Source organism: Balearica regulorum, chromosome 1 (assembly GCF_011004875.1).
Source record: "Balearica regulorum gibbericeps isolate bBalReg1 chromosome 1, bBalReg1.pri, whole genome shotgun sequence".
Classification (NCBI taxonomy): domain Eukaryota; kingdom Metazoa; phylum Chordata; class Aves; order Gruiformes; family Gruidae; genus Balearica; species Balearica regulorum.
Genome location: NC_046184.1, coordinates 186,901,866 through 186,919,436, shown reverse-complemented (window position 1 = coordinate 186,919,436; position 17,571 = coordinate 186,901,866). Strand labels below are relative to the sequence as shown.

The 17,571-nt window shown below is 37.3% G+C and overlaps 1 protein-coding gene across 6 annotated transcripts in view; it reads left to right on the top strand.

Annotated features, from left to right (window-relative positions):
• ZC3H13 (zinc finger CCCH-type containing 13) overlaps positions 1–15,870 on the top strand; it is a 48,890-nt gene extending 33,020 nt beyond the window's left edge. For 5 of the 6 annotated variants that reach the window (XM_075741818.1, XM_075741823.1, XM_075741819.1 and 2 more), the window contains 8 exons: positions 2,220–2,763; positions 3,822–3,925; positions 4,312–5,331; positions 6,435–6,944; positions 10,135–10,290; positions 11,197–11,397; positions 14,607–14,770; positions 15,380–15,870. In XM_075741818.1, the coding sequence (XP_075597933.1) occupies positions 2,220–2,763; positions 3,822–3,925; positions 4,312–5,331; positions 6,435–6,944; positions 10,135–10,290; positions 11,197–11,397; positions 14,607–14,770; positions 15,380–15,550 (2,870 nt within the window). In that variant the 3' untranslated portion in view covers positions 15,551–15,870. The remainder of the gene's footprint in view (positions 1–2,219; positions 2,764–3,821; positions 3,926–4,311; positions 5,332–6,434; positions 6,945–10,134; positions 10,291–11,196; positions 11,398–14,606; positions 14,771–15,379) is intronic. The other variant, XM_075741820.1, reaches the window with a different exon arrangement.
• The last annotated feature ends 1,701 nt before the right edge of the window (positions 15,871–17,571 follow it).

Here is a 17,571-nt window from a genome sequence, read left to right as displayed (position 1 = left end):
ATACGTTCTAGCTGTTGTTTAACTTCAGTTTTTCAAAGAGATGTTTTGTATATTACTTCATGAGATGCTTTTTGGTCCATTGTATCTATTATTACTTGTTCTTGTGACAGGTTCTGCTTTAGATTCTGTCTCATCTTCAAGGCAGGATTTCAACAAACCTAATCTCCAGGCTTCCTTTTTCTTGTCAACTGAAAAATCCTGCAGTCTGAATGTGTCCTGGGGGGTTGGCTTTTGCAGTCTAGCTTTCATCTCTTCCACCTCCCCACCCTTAATAAATCCCAGATATATTATAATGTAATTTATGCTTTTCATATCATACAGAGTTCTTAATTTATAAAGAAAAACATTTAAAAAAAACCCCCAAAAAACCTTAGAAGTAAAAATATGTCATCACAACAAAATACATTTCTAGAAGGGAAGTTACTTTAAATGGATTGTGTTTCCCTTTGAGAGGAAAATATAAAGAGCTTGAACGGAGATAAGACTTGTTGTTTTCTTCCTTAAAAACTTAGATTGTTTTTTTTAATAGTAAATCCTCTGCAGAGTTACAATTCAAGACATAGTTTCCATAATTAGACCACAGTTTTAGCATTTGCTGTTCAGGAGATAGATATTGGTTGGTACTTAGTTCTATGATATGTAAGGAATCTTTTTAGTATGATTTTAAAATGTTAGCTTGCATATTAGGGCTTTGTTCAAGTAAAACAAATCTGTAGGTGTTCCAAACAACCACTGGAACAGCACTTCAAATAATGAAATCATGTAAGTGCTGACTATCCATGTTTAATTGTCCAATGCGCTTCCAGTACCTTGATTCATGTCAGAGTTTCATGTAGATGTTTTGTCACCAAAACTGACATAACAAACAGGAGTTACAGAACTTCTGTATAAAATCTAATACTTACTATGTGCGATAAATTGCATTATAATGTTACAGGCACCGTTAAAAGAATGTGGAACCTGTTTATGGAACCAATTGCATGGACTGATTTGCCTTATAAAAAAGTGTTACATCCATGGCAGAAATGTCACTCAAGTTTGCTTTTCGTTTTACCTGGTAACAGGGGAGCATTAAGTTATTGTTAATTTACTCAGAGATTAAAATTGATTAAACTGATGGAAATGCATATTTTATTGATTTAGTCCTGTTCAAACTCTGCCTACTTGCCGCTGTTTGACATTGTCTCAATTTACAGGGAAATGCACTCAGCCTCAGAGTAATGGACTGAAAAATACCAACCTCTGTTCATGTCATTTTTTGCTCTTTTGTATAGTGCTTTTAATGTATATTGTGGAAAAATAGTTTTATTGATTTGTTGTGATTCAAATACTACTAACATCAGCATAAAAATTGTTATAAAGTGGTCAAAATTTATAGAAATATCAAAAAATATATTCAAAATATGACTAGCAAAATGCAGCTAAGTCTGTGGAGAGTAAATATCATTACGTAAATCAGTTTTTGCTGTCCTTCTGGATCAGACATTTTCTATATAAATTTGCTTTTCTCCATGACTCTAATCCACTGTCTGAACTTTGAAAAACTCCCCTTCTAAAACTGTTAAGGCTCTGCAGCGAATACATATGGAAACTTCTAGCAGTTCTGCTTCCTGTATTGCATTCTTGTCTCTCCCTTTCTCATGGATTTCGTTGTGTATTTCTGTGCAGGGATCTCTTCTTCTGTGATGAGACAGGCTAGTATTTCTTATTTTGCAGTAACTTTTACTATGTATTATAAATAGTGTGAGTTCTTGTAAAGCCCATGACTCTTAACAGTTTTAGGAAGCAAAATTTTTGTACAGAAGTGTTGACATTTCATTTTCATATGTACATCAGTCAGAGCTTATCAAGACCTTATACCAGATTTTGAATCGTTGAGTAATGCAATAGTAATAACTAGGCAGTGAGGCTTATAATTATCTTTTGAAGCCATTCAGAAAAATCTGGTAGAAAATAAATTTTTTTGTAGTAAATTTTGGCTAAAATAAGGAAAGCCCACTCCCTAAATATTGAAAAAAAATATTTCAAAATTAGTACTGCTTTTTTTGTCTTTTTCCTTCCCCAAAGAGAATTTCCAAGTTTCTGCAGGGAGCTGCTTTTCATTTAATGGAAACCAATATCTAGATCATCAAAACAAAAGCTCTTGGGTTTTTAGCAGTGTAGTGGAAATGGTGTATGTCCCTTTAGCACTTGGTAATCAAACTTGCTTCTCTTCACAGATCAGAGAGCAAGCTCACCGGTACGACATCAAGGACGAAGCGATGACCTCGAGCGGGATGAAAGAAGAGAAGAGCGAAGGGTAGATCGGTCTGATGATAGGAGAGATGAAAGGGCCCGGGAGAGAGAGCGAGAAAGGGAGAGAGAGAGGGAAAGAGAAAGAGAAAGAGACCGGGAAAGAGAAAGGGAGAAGGAAAGAGAGTTGGAACGAGATCGTGCTCGGGAACGGGAGAGGGAGAGAGAACGGGACAAAGACAGGGACCGTGAACGTGACCGAGACAGAGACCATGACAGGGAGAGGGAACGAGAGAGGGAGAGGGAGAAGGAGCGAGAGCGAGAGCGGGAGGAGCGAGAAAGGGAGCGAGAGCGTGAAAGAGATCGAGAGCGGGAACGAGAAAGGGAGAGAGGTCGGGACAGGGATAAAGAAAGAGAGCGCCAGAGAGACTGGGATGACAAAGATAAAGGAAGGGAAGACCGCAGAGATAAGAGAGAAGATATCCGAGAAGAAAGAAGTTCAAGAGATGTCCATGAGGAAAGAAAATCCAAGTGAGTTGATCTGAATGTTACTTCAGTTAAAAAAAAAAGGGGGGGAAAAAAGGCAGTCTTTTAACTGTTGATTTCAGTAAGTTAGTAAGCAGGGGAGTATCATAAGGAAGAAGATATCCTGTTTTGTGCAGAGGCTCAGTCTCAAGCCATGTCTTCCCTGCATCTGTGTGGCACATATTGGTAGCCCCAAAATCAGTATTATGCTAGTGAAGTTAATCTGATGCTTTGTTAGTGCAGAATTGTGGAACTACTCAAGAACTAACAATTGAGTCAGACCATTTAATTTTCCCTTTGGAGTATACTTGCATGGCCTTGCCTTTAATAATACAGGCATTCTTGGAAGCATAATAGCAGACTGTGGTACCTGTTGAAGCATGGCAATTCAGACAGCAGCTAACTAGGTCAAGGTTTATGTTCATTAAATTTCTGTGGAACATACATTACCTTTTGCACTACTAAATTTTCAATACTGGAAGACTACCAGTGAAGGCATGAACAGATCCTGAGTGTGTGGTGCTGATTCTTTTTCTTTTTTTCATTCAGCACAATAAAATTCTCATCATTCCATCAATAATAAGCAAAACACTGTTGCCCTGAATAGCTGCTTTTCTTGGAAGTAATTAGTAGCTTTTGTGTGAGAGACAATTGTGGATTCCTGTAGATCATCTAGTATAGGGTCTCCCCCATCCCACTGGGGAAGAAGTGAGCAAGCGTCTAGGTGGGGGCTTAGCTGCCAGCTGGGATCAACCCACTGCAAGGATCATTGCCTCAGAAAAAAATTCATCTTAATAGTCTTTCATAACTTTTTGCTAAAAAGAAAGTTGTCTTAAGTGTTAGAGTTTTAGTTTAAGGTATCTTAACAGCATGATCAGAAAGCTGATCATACTTGAAGTTTTGGAATAACAACTTGGAAAACTACAAAACTTCCTGGCATTCTTAGATGTGTTGCCTTCTCTGAGGTGCTTAGACTTCAAGGATTGTATTGATGATAAACTCAGTTATTCAATGTTTCTTTAAAGAATGATGAAGAAACTTAACTGTACGTGTTTCTTCTGCAGGAAGCGTCACAGAAATGAAAGCAGCCCAAGTCCTCGTCAGTCGCCCAAACGTCGCCGTGAGCACTCTCCTGATAGTGATGCTTACAACAGTGGAGATGATAAAAGTAAGTAGGAGTTGACTATCTCTGCAGCAAGATCCAGCTTACCCTCTGCCTATGGAAAATAGTTTACAATCTTAAATAGAACATGGGGCAAGCTTTTAGAAGTGTCCTTCTCCCCTTATTTTTATGAGCAAGCTATATGTTTGTCTTTTTGTCTTTATTGTGTCACTGTGTTACGTCTGGTGGGTGATAGTGACTTCCACATCTGTTGTTTAAGATACATGTTTACCAAAATGGAAATAGTCTATTGCTGCTGCAGCAGTAGAAAAACTAAATGTAACTGAAATAATGGATTATTTGTTTTGATTGACAGTTTTTGGCATGCACAAGATACCAAATGTTCACCTGTTCTCCTTCCTAAACAATACATCTTTTTTCCCATTTTGTAGATGAAAAGCACAGACTTCTGAGTCAGGTTGTGCGGCCGCAGGAATCTCGGTCACTGAGCCCCTCTCACGTTACAGAGGAGCGGCAGAGTCGCTGGAAAGAAGAGGAGCGAAAATCAGACAGAAAGGAAAGTTCCCGGCGTTACGAAGAACCAGAGTTTAAAGAGAGGGTTTCTTCAGCAGATAAGCAGCGAGAGCAACCAGATGCTTCAGAGGGCTCCCGGTCCAGGGTTCAGGAAAATCTTGGACACCGTCCCTCTGAAGAAAGAGATGCTTCTGATAGAATGCATGATGACAGCAAGAAGAAGTCTAAGGTACAGAAGAAGGCCACAAAGAAGAAGAAGGATGATGACAGTGGGGTGGAAAGGTACGCTAATGAATCAACGACTGAGGAAAGCCAGGTCTTTTCACCCAAGAAAGGTCAAAAAAAGAAAAATGTAGAGAAAAAGAGGAAGAGGTCGAAGGGTGATTCTGAAGTTTCTGACGAAGAAATTGTTCCACATCATAAAAAGAAGAAAGGCCCAAGAACCCCCCCTGTAACAAAAGAAGAATTGGTTGAAGCACCACCTGAGAAAGCTGTGTCAGAAGTCCCCCAAAAAAGAGAAGATACAACATTTAGTGACTGGTCAGATGAAGATGTTCCTGAACGGGGTGATATTGTTGTTCCAGAAAGAAGCACTGAGGACTCCCGTAGAAAAAGTCACAGGACGAGGGGTGAAAAGGTGGAAGCCCCCCATGTTACTATTGACGACGGACCACACCGTAAACCTTTGGATCAGAAGCGCAGCAGCAGCCTTGGTAGCAATCGGAGCCATGCGTCAAGCAGACTTAGATCTCCTTCCAATGAGTCAGCTCATCGCAGTGGAGATGACCAAACTGGACGGAAGAGGATCCTGCACAGTAGCTCTAGAGACAGGGATAGGGACAGGGACAGAGAGAAGAAAAGCTTAGAAATCACTGGGGAACGAAAGTCCAGAATTGATCAGTTGAAACGAGGGGAACCCAGTCGCAGCACATCTTCAGGTAATGAGATATGTTTTAGTGAGACTGACCTATCGTTCTGTATAAAAGCGCAAACATATGAATCCCAAATCATTCTTGCATGGCTGTATGTACTCTTTGCCTTTGTAATTTGTGTGGAGGGAGAGGGAGGTGCTCTCTGCTATTCATAGAAAAACTAGAGTGAATTAAGATTCCTGCAAATGTTACTGTATTTGAAAAGCTGATCTTCAGCGGGCAGAATTACCACTTTGTTTACACCAAAACATTCAGTCGGATTCAGTTCATGCTGTCTGGGGAATAAAGTAATTTGTAGGACAGAAAAAACGCATAGAAAGAGAAAATGCTTGTACTAACAGAACATTGAGGTAGTTTTATCATCTAAATAACGTTCTTAAATTCATTATTAACATTCAGTTTTATATGGAAATTCTGAAATCTATGCAAAATGAATATGCCTCTTCTCTCTGGGAGAGAGACATCCATTATCGTCTCAGGACCTGTTTTCACTGAGCTAAATCTGTCGTGGTTCCTGTTAGGCATACTTTTAATGCATATGGAAATCATCTTTGTTGCAAATCAAAATGATCACAATTGACTTGTTTTATTTGTGTAAATCCTGTAAAAAAAAAAAAAAAGGATAAAATGTTTTAAAATTTAAACAGCATCAGTAGGAAAATATCTTCCTCCTAAAGCACTTTGGCTCTCTGTTGTCCTCATGGTTACATCCCTGAAATTATTTTTCTGAATTTATCACTTGATAGCCAGGGCATTCCATTTTGGGGGACTTCTGACACATTCCTAGCATTTTTAATTTTGAGATTACTCTGTTTAATTATTTATTTATTTATCCCTTGCCTAAATTTCTGAGTTAAAATTATGTACCTTCAGTTTGACTTCTGTCATAGTAGGAAGTAGCCACTAAAAATGTTTTTTTGGGGAGTGGGAGAAATACTTTACTTTTTTAAGTAAGGTTAAATCTATAGGCAATCTGAAGGCATGAATTTGAAGATGATGCTTTTGAGAAGTACGTTTTCATACCTGAATCTTTAATATGTTTTGATCTAGTAAAATGGTATTACATTTATCTGCTGTAGTCATGCATATATTTAAAATATTTTATTCAGATCGTCAAGATTCAAGAAGCCACAGTTCAAGAAGAAGTTCTCCTGAATCAGATCGTCAGGTCCATTCCAGATCTGGGTCCTTTGATAGCAGGGAGAGGCTTCAGGAGCGAGATCGACATGAACATGATCGAGAACGAGAGAGAGAGAGGAGAGAGGGAAGACAGAGAGACTGGGACCGAGATGTTGACAAAGACTGGCCGAGGAGTAGGGAACGAGAGAGGCTCAGAGAACGAGAGAGGGAGAGGGAGAAAAGACGGGAGCTGGAAAGAGAGAGAGACAGACAACTACCTGATACTGCTGAAAGAGAGAGAGACAGAACTCTTGACATCTCCTCTCAAAAAGAATCAACAAAACACAGTGAAACGAAACTGGACAGAGATCACGAAAAGGAATTTGATGGTGTTTGTCGGGATTCAGCAGCTTCAGAGAAGGAAAGAACAGACAAAGATTTAGGACCTTTGCAAAGTTTTGAAGATGGAAATGAGGCCGAAAAGGTAGAGAGTTTAGAAGGTGAGATATTCTGTGAAAGAATCTAACTGTCAAATATTTTATTCTTTCCCTTTTAGCATAGTGCTGAACTGAGCTATATTAGAATAATTTTCTCCTGAAGGGCGTATTGGCCCCAGCTTCTCTATTGTGGAAGCATACATGAGAAGGGAGAATTCTGATGAGCATCTTCTTACTATTAATTGTGTTAGTGTTACTTGTTAATTTCTAAAGAAGTCTTGAGGCAAAGAAAAATGATCTGAGGTATAATTTCACCTAGTTGTAACATTTCTGAATAGGCAGTTTACTAAAGAATCACACCAATGTTTGATTGCTTTGTTATATTATTATAAGATCTATTTTTAGTGACGGGAAATGAGTGGAAAAAAAATGAGTGTTGACTTGGAACTATTCTTTGGTTTGGTTTTGGTTTTTTGTTTTTTCTGCAGAGTCCAGTTATCATAGAAATGATTGTCTGATTAGTAGGTGAAACATATGTATGGCTTGGTACAGCAGTCAAAAAATTAGCTTTCCTGAGGTAATCTTATTAAATGTGCCTTCAGTTTACTGGCCCTAAATGGTACTGGGGAAAACATGCTTAGGATTAATGAATATTTTGTCACATGGATTAGACAGCTTGAGGTTTGGATGGATAGGGAGTTTGGGAAATACTTTTAACCTGTATCAACAACGTAAAAGAAACAAGAGTCTAAATCCAGAGTAAGTGGTCTACGTTACAGTCATTTCAAAGTTGTTTTGGGGTTTTTTGGTGACTGCAGTACTTGTCTTCTCTAAAATCTGTTGAGAGGAAGAAAAGGCATTGCAGAATTTGGAATTTTTGGATGATTGGAATGGTAAGGCCTGAAGTCCATAGTCTTCAGAAACAGAAAGAGAAGCAAATGAATTAAGCTTTTGTAGTTTTACACAAGATAACAGGACGTTGTCTCATCATATTTGCATGCTTAATAAGAATTATCGGTAGCTGTTCATTGTTAATTTGAGCAGTTAATTCAAATGTTGTCTGGAGAGGATGATGAGAACTATTTATTATTTATTATATCACCTACTTGATTACTCGCAAAGTGGTCATTAGAGTTGACTGGTACAATTGAGAAAATTCCATTTAAGGAGATTATCTTTGGAGTGGAAGCACTTGTCCAAGACAGTATTTGGAGTGGGCATGGGGAAGTCTGCTCTGTCTTTCTGCAATGGACAGAATTCAGCGATTTTTAAGCTAGAGGAGGGAATGGTGCAGGAAATCAGAGTACAATGTGGTAACCTGAGAAAACAGGCTACTCCTGGGTATGTTATATGTTTCAGAGAAGGCACCTGTGGCTGAACTGGCTCTCGATGTTAAATGTGTTCTTAGGTCTAGCCTTTTACCAGACTTCTTGTAAGTGTCTTAATGTATATTATTTTGTGTATTTTTTGTGTTCTAAATTCTCTGAAAATTGTCATGTGTAGGAAGTTATATTAAATTAGGATTATTTTTTTTAGACAAATGTACTTTGTAAAATATTAGATGGCATTCCATTTTATTAAAGCATGCTATATGGCATGTTTGTGATTTTCTAAGGTTTAGTGTACTTTATTGTCTTTCATTACTTTATTACTCCTGTTTACATTGTTCCTTTTAGCTGATCAGTGTGTCACATTATTAATACAGAATTAATATGAAAGTACATTTCTGCAAAAAAGCAGTAAAGGTAGTGATAGGATTATTATCTAGAAATTATCAAACTTGGATTTGAAATTTAAAATTGAGGAAGTAATCTTTTTTAGTCATGTATTGAGAACTATGAATTATTATTTTTAATTGCTTCATACAGTAATTTCTTGTTCATCTGTGCTGTCCAAGCACATAGTCATGGTGAGCTAGTGTATCTGGTAGATCAGCGTTGGAGGCAGATGATGGATCGTACAAGCAGTGAATATTTAAAATCATAAGACACAAAATGAAATTTAGTACAGATGGCCTTATTTTCCTTTTAAAAAGGAAAAACATTTTAGAAAACTAAATACACTTCCAAATCTGATGATGTTGAGGAGGTAACTTGGTATTTACTTGGACAAAGTACTGTAGTGTATTGTCTAACAAAATGTATGAGGATATAATTACTAAAGTATTGTAATGTCTTGAACCTTAATGTGTTTGCTCTAGGAGTGGGCTTAAATAATGCTATATGATTCCTCCAAAGCACTGCCAGGTTGTCTGAGTAGTTAATTTAAGCTCTGATAGCATGTCTTTTACTTGCTTTTCCCATGCTGATTTTTAGGTTAGTGGAGGTGATTTTTTTTTTTTCTTCCCCCTTTATGGCTTTTGCAAAAGCAGCAAAAAAAAAATATTAAAATTAGGGCAACTTAAAACAACGGCAGTTTCCCTTCTGGATAAGGGAGATACTAGAAGTGTCATCCACAGGGGAGGACCCTTGTAAATTCTGTCTAGTTTGTATGACGCGACTCATTGCAAGTACCATGGTGGAGAACCCTAAGAAAGCCTCAGAGCAACAGGGTTTCTGAATGCTTGAATCAGATCTTTCCCTCTTGGAGGTGAGAGAATACCTTCAGACATTCCTTTCATGAACTGCAAAATGCAACATTTGAGTGTCTTGCGTTTACAGGTTTTAACGAACATGTTTACACATACAGCACAGGTATTTGTATATGCATATAGTATATGGATGGACAGGAGTGTAACAGTAACTGAAGAAGAGCTTTCTAAAAGCTCTTCTTGTGACTTCTACAAAGAGTCTAAAACTGTGAATAATTGCTTCATTCAGGATCTCTTGCACCTTCTTGTATTTTGGAGTTCTATTACTTCTTTCTCTTGTAGAGCCTTTGGACTGAATCTTGAATTTGGATTCATGTGCAAAAGCATCTGAAAGACTTTGTGGTGCTTAGATTTGTATTATTAACTACATATCAGATACCAGATAATCAACGTATGTTTCTTCTGAATATGGCCTTCTATGTGCAGTTTGACTAATACTGCACCCAAAAAAAAATCAAGATATGTGAAATTCAAACTGCCGCATTGTGTATGGGAGAAATAACTGCTGTTTCCAGGAGTTTTCATGTTTTCATGTTGAATATATTTGTCCCCAAAAACCTAAGAGTTTAATTTGCTGAACCTCTTTGTTTTCAGGCTGCTTAAGGCATGTTTAGAAAACAAGAATGATTGCTTTAAGGCTACAATATGTATCTGTCTCTGTAGGAGGAGAAGATGAAGCAAAGATTGATGATGTACAGTCACTGGGGTCTGGAGCTGGAGAATACGAACCAATCAGTGATGATGAACTGGATGAAATTCTGGCAGGTGATGCTGAAAAGCGGGAGGATCAACAAGAGGATGAGAAGATGCCTGGTAAAAGTATAGCAAAACCCCTTTATGATTATTTGAATATAAAGATTAGATCAGTTTGTATATAATGTTATTGTGATGTTGACAGTATTTCTGAATTAGGAATGCAGTTTGTATGCTTTTCAGTATTTCTTGTTTGTTCTATAAAAGTCTGGTAAGCCTGAGAAGTAGAGAGGTAAGTAGAGAGTACCAGGAGCTGTATTGTGAAGTAATATTTCTCTCATTTTATATAGCTAGAAGGGTAAGCTTTTTGTTTTTATAAACTTGTTTTCATTTATCCCATTTGGTTTTGATCATTATTTGGAACTGATATTTTATGAACAGATTTTATCTGTGCTTAAGTGCTTCCCAGAGGCACTGGGAAGCATTCGATCTTCTATTTGTAAGTTCAGTTGGGTCATCTGGGCTACATGGTCACTGTTCATATTTTCTATGATAAACGTACTAGATAAACACAGTGGTATGGTTATTCAATAAATAGTATATCTCATTTGGAAAGAAAAAAAAATCCAGCATCCAGAGTTGAAATACTAGCTTTTTAAGCATTTAATTTGGATCTGTCATAGCACGTTTAGTTGTACTGTGACATTTGTGAAAGCGTAAGTGATGTCTCCTAATCTGCTGGCTAAGCAGGGTCCAAGCAGCCTTCCACAAAGGGGTGGCAGTAAAAATGAAGGAGAGTATTAGGGGTGGGGTTTTTTTAATACAAGAAGCTTTATATTTGTGTGGTCCTTTTTTCCGCCAGTTTTGATGTTCTTACCTGAAGTGTTTGAAGATCTGGCTTTGAGAACTGCAGAACAATGTTCTTCTAATGTATATTGCTTTTAGGAGAGGGATATACGCAGCATGTGAAATTCATCAACTGTGGTAAGGGGTAATGATGTGATAACTCATTCTCTGTCAATGTTTTTGCAGATCCTGTGGATGTTATAGATGTAGATTGGTCCAGTCTTATGCCAAAGCAACCAAAAGAACCACGGGAGCCTGGGGCTGCGCTTTTAAAATTCACACCAGGTGCCGTTATGTTGAGAGTTGGCATTTCCAAGCGATTGGCAGGACCAGAGCTCTTCACCAAAATTAAAGAGACTTGCCAGAGAGTGTTAGAAAAACCTAAAGGTAATTGTTTCTGCAGGGATTAAACTGTCTTTTGTACTTAGTGAAAGTCCTTATGAATGTTCATTAGTTCACTATTTTAAGTTTCAAGACCATAGAAAGTGTATAATGAGTATTGTGTGAAAATTACAGGAATATAATACAGCTGCATGTCAATCAAATTAGTGTTTTAATTCCAGCAGTGGTGAGGAGGTCTTGAGTAATAGCCTAAACAAAATTTTTCATCCTAGTGGAATATTCTTTTTGTGAGACCATTCATCCTTTCATAGCCTAAAGTGTATCAGCAGGTTTTTTTGCTAGTTAATTCTTCTGCAGTGAATTAGCAGTAATATTGTGACAAAGAAATAAGATTTCTTATTTTCTCTGAAGGTCCTCTGCATGTCCTCTTACTTTCCTATTGAGGATCCTCTCCAGAATGCATAGATAGGAGGTTTTGGGTCAGAATGAAGGAGCTACGTGAAATTTGTATAGTACGTCTCTGCTAGAAGTGGGAAATTAAATAATACAGAGGTCTGGCATTTGGACAAAGTGTGTGGCATGACATCCATGATAGATGCTATGGGTGTGAATTCTACCACTGCTGTTTAGTAAAGTTCTGTAGTGTTAGCGGGGCTTTTGCATGAGAGAGAATACTGATTTTTCTCTTTGGCATCTCAGGAACCAGTTGAGCTGTTTGCAACAACTTGCATGGTAGAATTGGTTTTTTAGGACTATGAAACATTTGGTATCTGTAAGATCTTTCTGGAAATGAAATTATTCCAGGATCTAAATGTGAGAAAACTATGGCTTATAAGTAATAGTATTTGTGTAACCCCTGTTTTTAGCAGATTTTTCTGATTATTTTTTTTCTCTGTAAATTCTAGTTCTTAATTTGAAATAAACTCTTTAATTTTTTGCAACATTATTATTTATGCAGTCATCTTGTTAATCTCCATGAATGTCACTGCTTGCTTGAGTCATTTAAATTATATAACTATGAATTGTGAGCTGTTGCTACTGCTTCTGCTTTGTTTTAAAGTCAAATTAAATGCAAACATTTTTAATGCATCACAGATACTACAATCTGAGGTGTGTACTTGGTATTAGCAAGTACTGTAAATGTCCCACTGCAATATTTGCAGCTCTTTCTATGCAATGTTAGCTTTTTTGTAGTTTAGAAAAATTTTCTCAGCTCCCGTGCCTAAGAATTCACATAACCAAGGTAATTGAATACAATATTGAGTCTTCCTGAGTTTGCAAACTGTCTGATGTAGTAAAGGTGTGAACTATGTCTCTCTCCCTGTAAGCTTTAATTTTGCTGTATACTTCAACGCTTCTTTCCAGGGATTCCTTGCAGCAGGTACTGCGGTGCAGAATCACTCCACCTGGCTATTTAAAATGATACCTGAAATAACCTCAGCAGTCCTTACATGCTTCTCTAGAAATAAACAGAAAGTCCATAATGATAATAGGAGATTCTCCAGCACTGACCACTCCAGTGGTCTTAAAAGTACTCAAATTCAGCAGAACTTTTCTCTGAGGAGGAAGGAGGACTGAAGTTGCCTCCATTGATTTCTCTTTGGTGTGAGCAGTCTCTCACACATCAAAGTTGCTGCATGTGGAACTGCCAGTAGGCTTTCTAGTGTGTGCATTTCCTCTGTTCCTTATATTCTAAACTAAGGCAGAAATGTAGTGCCCTGAAAAGTGAATGGATTTGAGCAAGATATTCAGTGTGTGTTATGGTGAAAATGTAGTGTTTTCACTTTGGACTTCTTCATGGTGATATAATTTGTTTCCCTGTTTTATTCCTGAGATTGGTGTTCCCTTCTCTGTTCTTATTGTGGATGAAAAGTTTCTGGTAATATACTGAAATGCAGAAAAAAGGAAATGATAGCTTGTTTTGGGGATTTATTTTTTTAAATTCATTTTCTTTGGAAACAAATATCTGTAACGTGTGATAGAATTGAGATTTGTAGCTGACTTACCCTCTATCTGTTACATGCAATTGTTTCCTCTGAGGATACGGACATGCTTAGTTGCCAGATATGCTCAGCATCTGGCACCTGGGCAGACTCTACAAGCTTGTCAGTGTTACCTTTGCAGTGGCCTTTTTGCGTCCTGTCACTTATTTGTGTTGTTGATTGATTGTCCATGGAGGTTGTCTTGATGATTTCAGTGCAGTTCTCTTTAACCTGCCCTTGATTTCATTTAACTTTTTGGTTTCTTTTCACCTTGTCTAAAAACTAGTCTTACTTGGCTTCATCCAAATTCTCTGAGGGGTTTAAAAATGTATCTTTGTTCTCTTCTATGTGCATTCTGCCAGACTGCTGTAGCAGTCTTTGATTTCAGCTGCTAGATTTTCCCCAGGTTTGCTGGTGTCTCTAGTTCTATTAGATTCTCTGCTAAATGTTGTACACCAAATGTTTTACTATATAGAGGTGGCTGGATTTGACTTAGCTGCATACCTGACCTCCCCCCCCCCCCCCGCCCAATTCCATCAAAATCTTCCTGTTTATTGTAAAAGGGTTATCCATGAGCTGCAGTCCAGCCTTGTGCGCTTTTTTTTGTCTTTGTCTGCATTTCATAGAAACAGACTTCTTGCAGACTCACCTCATGATCCATCTTCTGTTAAAGTGTTCCAACTGCACACCGTTTCTTCTGATGAATGTATTAAAGAACTAGTCCTGCCACTTTGAGTACTATTAAGAAATGCTTTAGATGAGCTGGTAGAAGGGGGGGAGTTCATTAGCATCTGTTGACTTGGTCTCCAGCTTCATCCACCATGGATAAAAGAATTATTGTACATAGTCATATTTCACTTCTGCATAGTCAAACAAACCCTGTGTTGACACTGGTACAGTTATCTGATGTCTTGCAGAAAAGTGAAACTTAGACTACTTTCTGATTAACGTTAGTAGTAAACACCTTTTGTCTGACTATAAATTATACCCCCTCGTATGTCCCAGAGCTGTCAATTGATTTTTAGGCCAGTGTTTGCTGTCTCCATATTGCTTTCCAGTGCTGAAGAATACGAGGGTACCCATCCTTCCCTTTAAATGGTGAAGGATTCATTTGAGTTTTTTAATAAACTGCAATATCCTTTTTACCAGACCTTGATACTGTTTAGAAGGCAGAAATACAAATTGTAAAACTTTAAGGAATTTTATTACTGTATATTGCTGTTCAAAAATACCATGTATATGTTGATCTCTGCAAATATCCGTTCTTTCTAGATGCAGAAAACCTTTTTGAACATGAACTGGGGGCCTTGAACATGGCTGCACTTCTACGAAAAGAAGAGAGAGCAGGTCTTCTCAGTAATCTGGGTCCGTGCTGTAAAGCGCTGTGCTTTCGAAGGGATTCTGCAATTCGTAAGCAGCTAATGAAGAATGAAAAGGCAAGTGGTTCATTTACAGTGCTTGGTCAAAATGTGGAAACACAGATTCCACTAGGCAAAGCATTTCTCTAGGGAGATAATTTTTGTGTTTGTTCTGGAGTAGATTTAGTCCTTTAAATAATGGAGAAGAGACTTTAATTTAGAGAGATTTTTAGGGTGTTTATTTTTTACTTAGGATGAGAGATTAATTTAAGATTGAGACTAGAAGTAGGTGCTGTTTCTCATTTTGAGGTTTTTAAATTCTGGAGATACATTTTCTATATTTAGAGAATACATAATAAAAATAATCGGTTAAAATACAATTTCAAAGACAATTGTTGAATAGTTCTCCTGCTTTTGAGATTCCATGTACTTTTATAAGAATTATATGATTCTGTTCTTCCAGGTTAGAATTGAAAGAAAAAAATATTTTAGCCATTTTTTGCACTATAGTAGCTTTTATGATCTTGCACGCTAATAGAAAAGTCATTAATTCTTGAAGTCTTTTCTAGTGAATATGTATGATTAAACGTCTAATTACTGAGAGTACTTGAAGTTAACTTCTCAGCTTACATGTTAAAAGCCACTGGTTTAAGTTCTTTTTTTATTTTTAATTTTGAATTTCAACAGGGTGCAACAAAACAAACTTACACAAATTCTGCAGCAATGGACAGCGACTTGTTACGGTTGAGTTTACGGTTATTCAAACGAAAGACTGTGTGCCAAGTTCCTGGGCAGGAAAAGACAGAGGATAGTAAAATTCCACAACCGGCTATCCAGCAAGAAGTGTGTGTGTCTTGAGCGAATGACCGCAGTGGCACTTTCTGGTTGATTTCCCACTACTGATGTTGCTATTGATGTTTAGAACTGGTTGGTTGGAAAGCAGTCGTAGAAGATGGAAGAAATTACTCCGTTTGTACACAGATAAGAGTTATTGGGTTTGGATGTGAATAAAAGGGGTAAAAACTAAAGACTTCTGTGTGAAGTTTTCTGCAAGTTTTATAATATTGAATCTTACTCTGTAACATAAACCTGTTTTACGATGCATCAAGTGTAATAATGTGAAGATGTCTGGTTTTAGCAGTTTATAACACCACCTGATATTAAACTGAAGAAAACTGTCTGCGTATCTTTTTCCTCATTATAAGTGGATTTTTCCACCGCCAGCCTGGTCCCTCAATACATGCCTGCAATTTCTTAAATAGCTTGCTTCCTGGGAGTCTGTCTGCCTCCATTTTCCAAATCCCTTTTCTTATCACAGCAGCCTCTGGTATGGCTCTGGATTTGGACAAAACTCTAGCTCTTTTCCATCTTTAGCATAGGTTTCCTCTGATAATTTCTGTACACAAAAATCTGGTCTAGTCACTTAAGGCCCTCCTTCTTGTTGATGAAAAGAAGCAAAAAAACTTCCAGGAAGTGATTTATGACCAGTTTTTAGATGCCTATAGCTACGAGATTAACAGCATATTGGAAATGCCTGCTGCTTACAGAGGAGGACTAGTGCATATGTTTTTTGCATTCTGTTAAGTTTCAGGGCAGATCAATCCTATGCAGCAGCCTGAGAGTATTTAAACACTTGAGTTTCAGGAGTTTTCGGATGTTAGCAATAGAGGCAATGAACAATAATGTTTTGTTGGATATTACAGATTTCAGGGGCCTAGTTAGAGACTTGTCAAGCCTGGACTCAATGTTGTAAGAATTTTTTTCAGTTTGAGAAGTTAATATCTTGTGTGGGATCTTTAGATTATACCAGTCAGGTGTGTTTAGGTAGTCTGTGGAGGCCTCCATGTGAAACAAACTTCTAAGACTTCAGACTAAGTCTCTGTGTACACCTCTCTGCTTTTCCTGGGTTTAAACCTGAACTGTTGTTTTGAATTCTGCTCCTAGAGAGTGGGAAAGCAAGCCATAGTTTAAACTTGGTACTGGGTTACTGCAAAACAATTGTTTTCATTGTTCTCATTCAGGTTGAAAATGAGTTATGAACCACTAAATTTTTTGACAGTTGGTTTATATTAGTTTCTTAACCTTTTTTTTTTTTTTTCCTGCTGGAACCAGCATGCTGAGGTGGGATGTTGACTGTGCAGTTTAACAGCAGGCCTGTCATACGTCCCTTGTGATTACTGACAGTAATTTTTGCTTCAAGCAAAGGCCTAAATATGAATAGCAATTCTGTTCAAATACAAAGCTTTCTTACTATAAAGCTTTCCTATAATGCCTGGTACAAAAGCATTCAATAAAATGTTCTCATGCTACGTTTAAAGAATTGTTGTTAAAGAAAATGTGAGGGGGTTTTATTTATATTTTTGTAAGTGCCCACACACTAGTGTATATGTACTTGTATCAAATATAAATGATGTAAGAAATTTCTACCATTTGTTTGATTCTTATTAAACTATGTGATCCAGGCAAAACTTTATCTTCCTAAGTTTTTCACTTGTTGAACATTTTTAAGGGACTCAGTGACAATTATTTTTAATGTCATTGGTGATTTTATATATGCTTATAAAAAAAATAGCGTGTCTTCTGAACACACTAGTACTTTAACTTGAGTAAGATTTAACAAACCTCTTCTATTCAGCATTTAAGTGCGTTCTCACCTGTTTTATAGCTACAATAATGCTGCCTTTAAGCTGAAAGTATTAGATCATTGCTTCCAATTATGTTAAAGCCTATTTTAATCTCCGTCTCTAAAAGACATAAAAATGTTTGATAGCTAGAAACAGCCTTGTCTGAGACTGCAGTACACAAAATAGATTCACTGTGTGGCATTTAATTACACTGTGCTTACTTAAACACTCTTCCTGTAAAACAGTCAAGGTGTA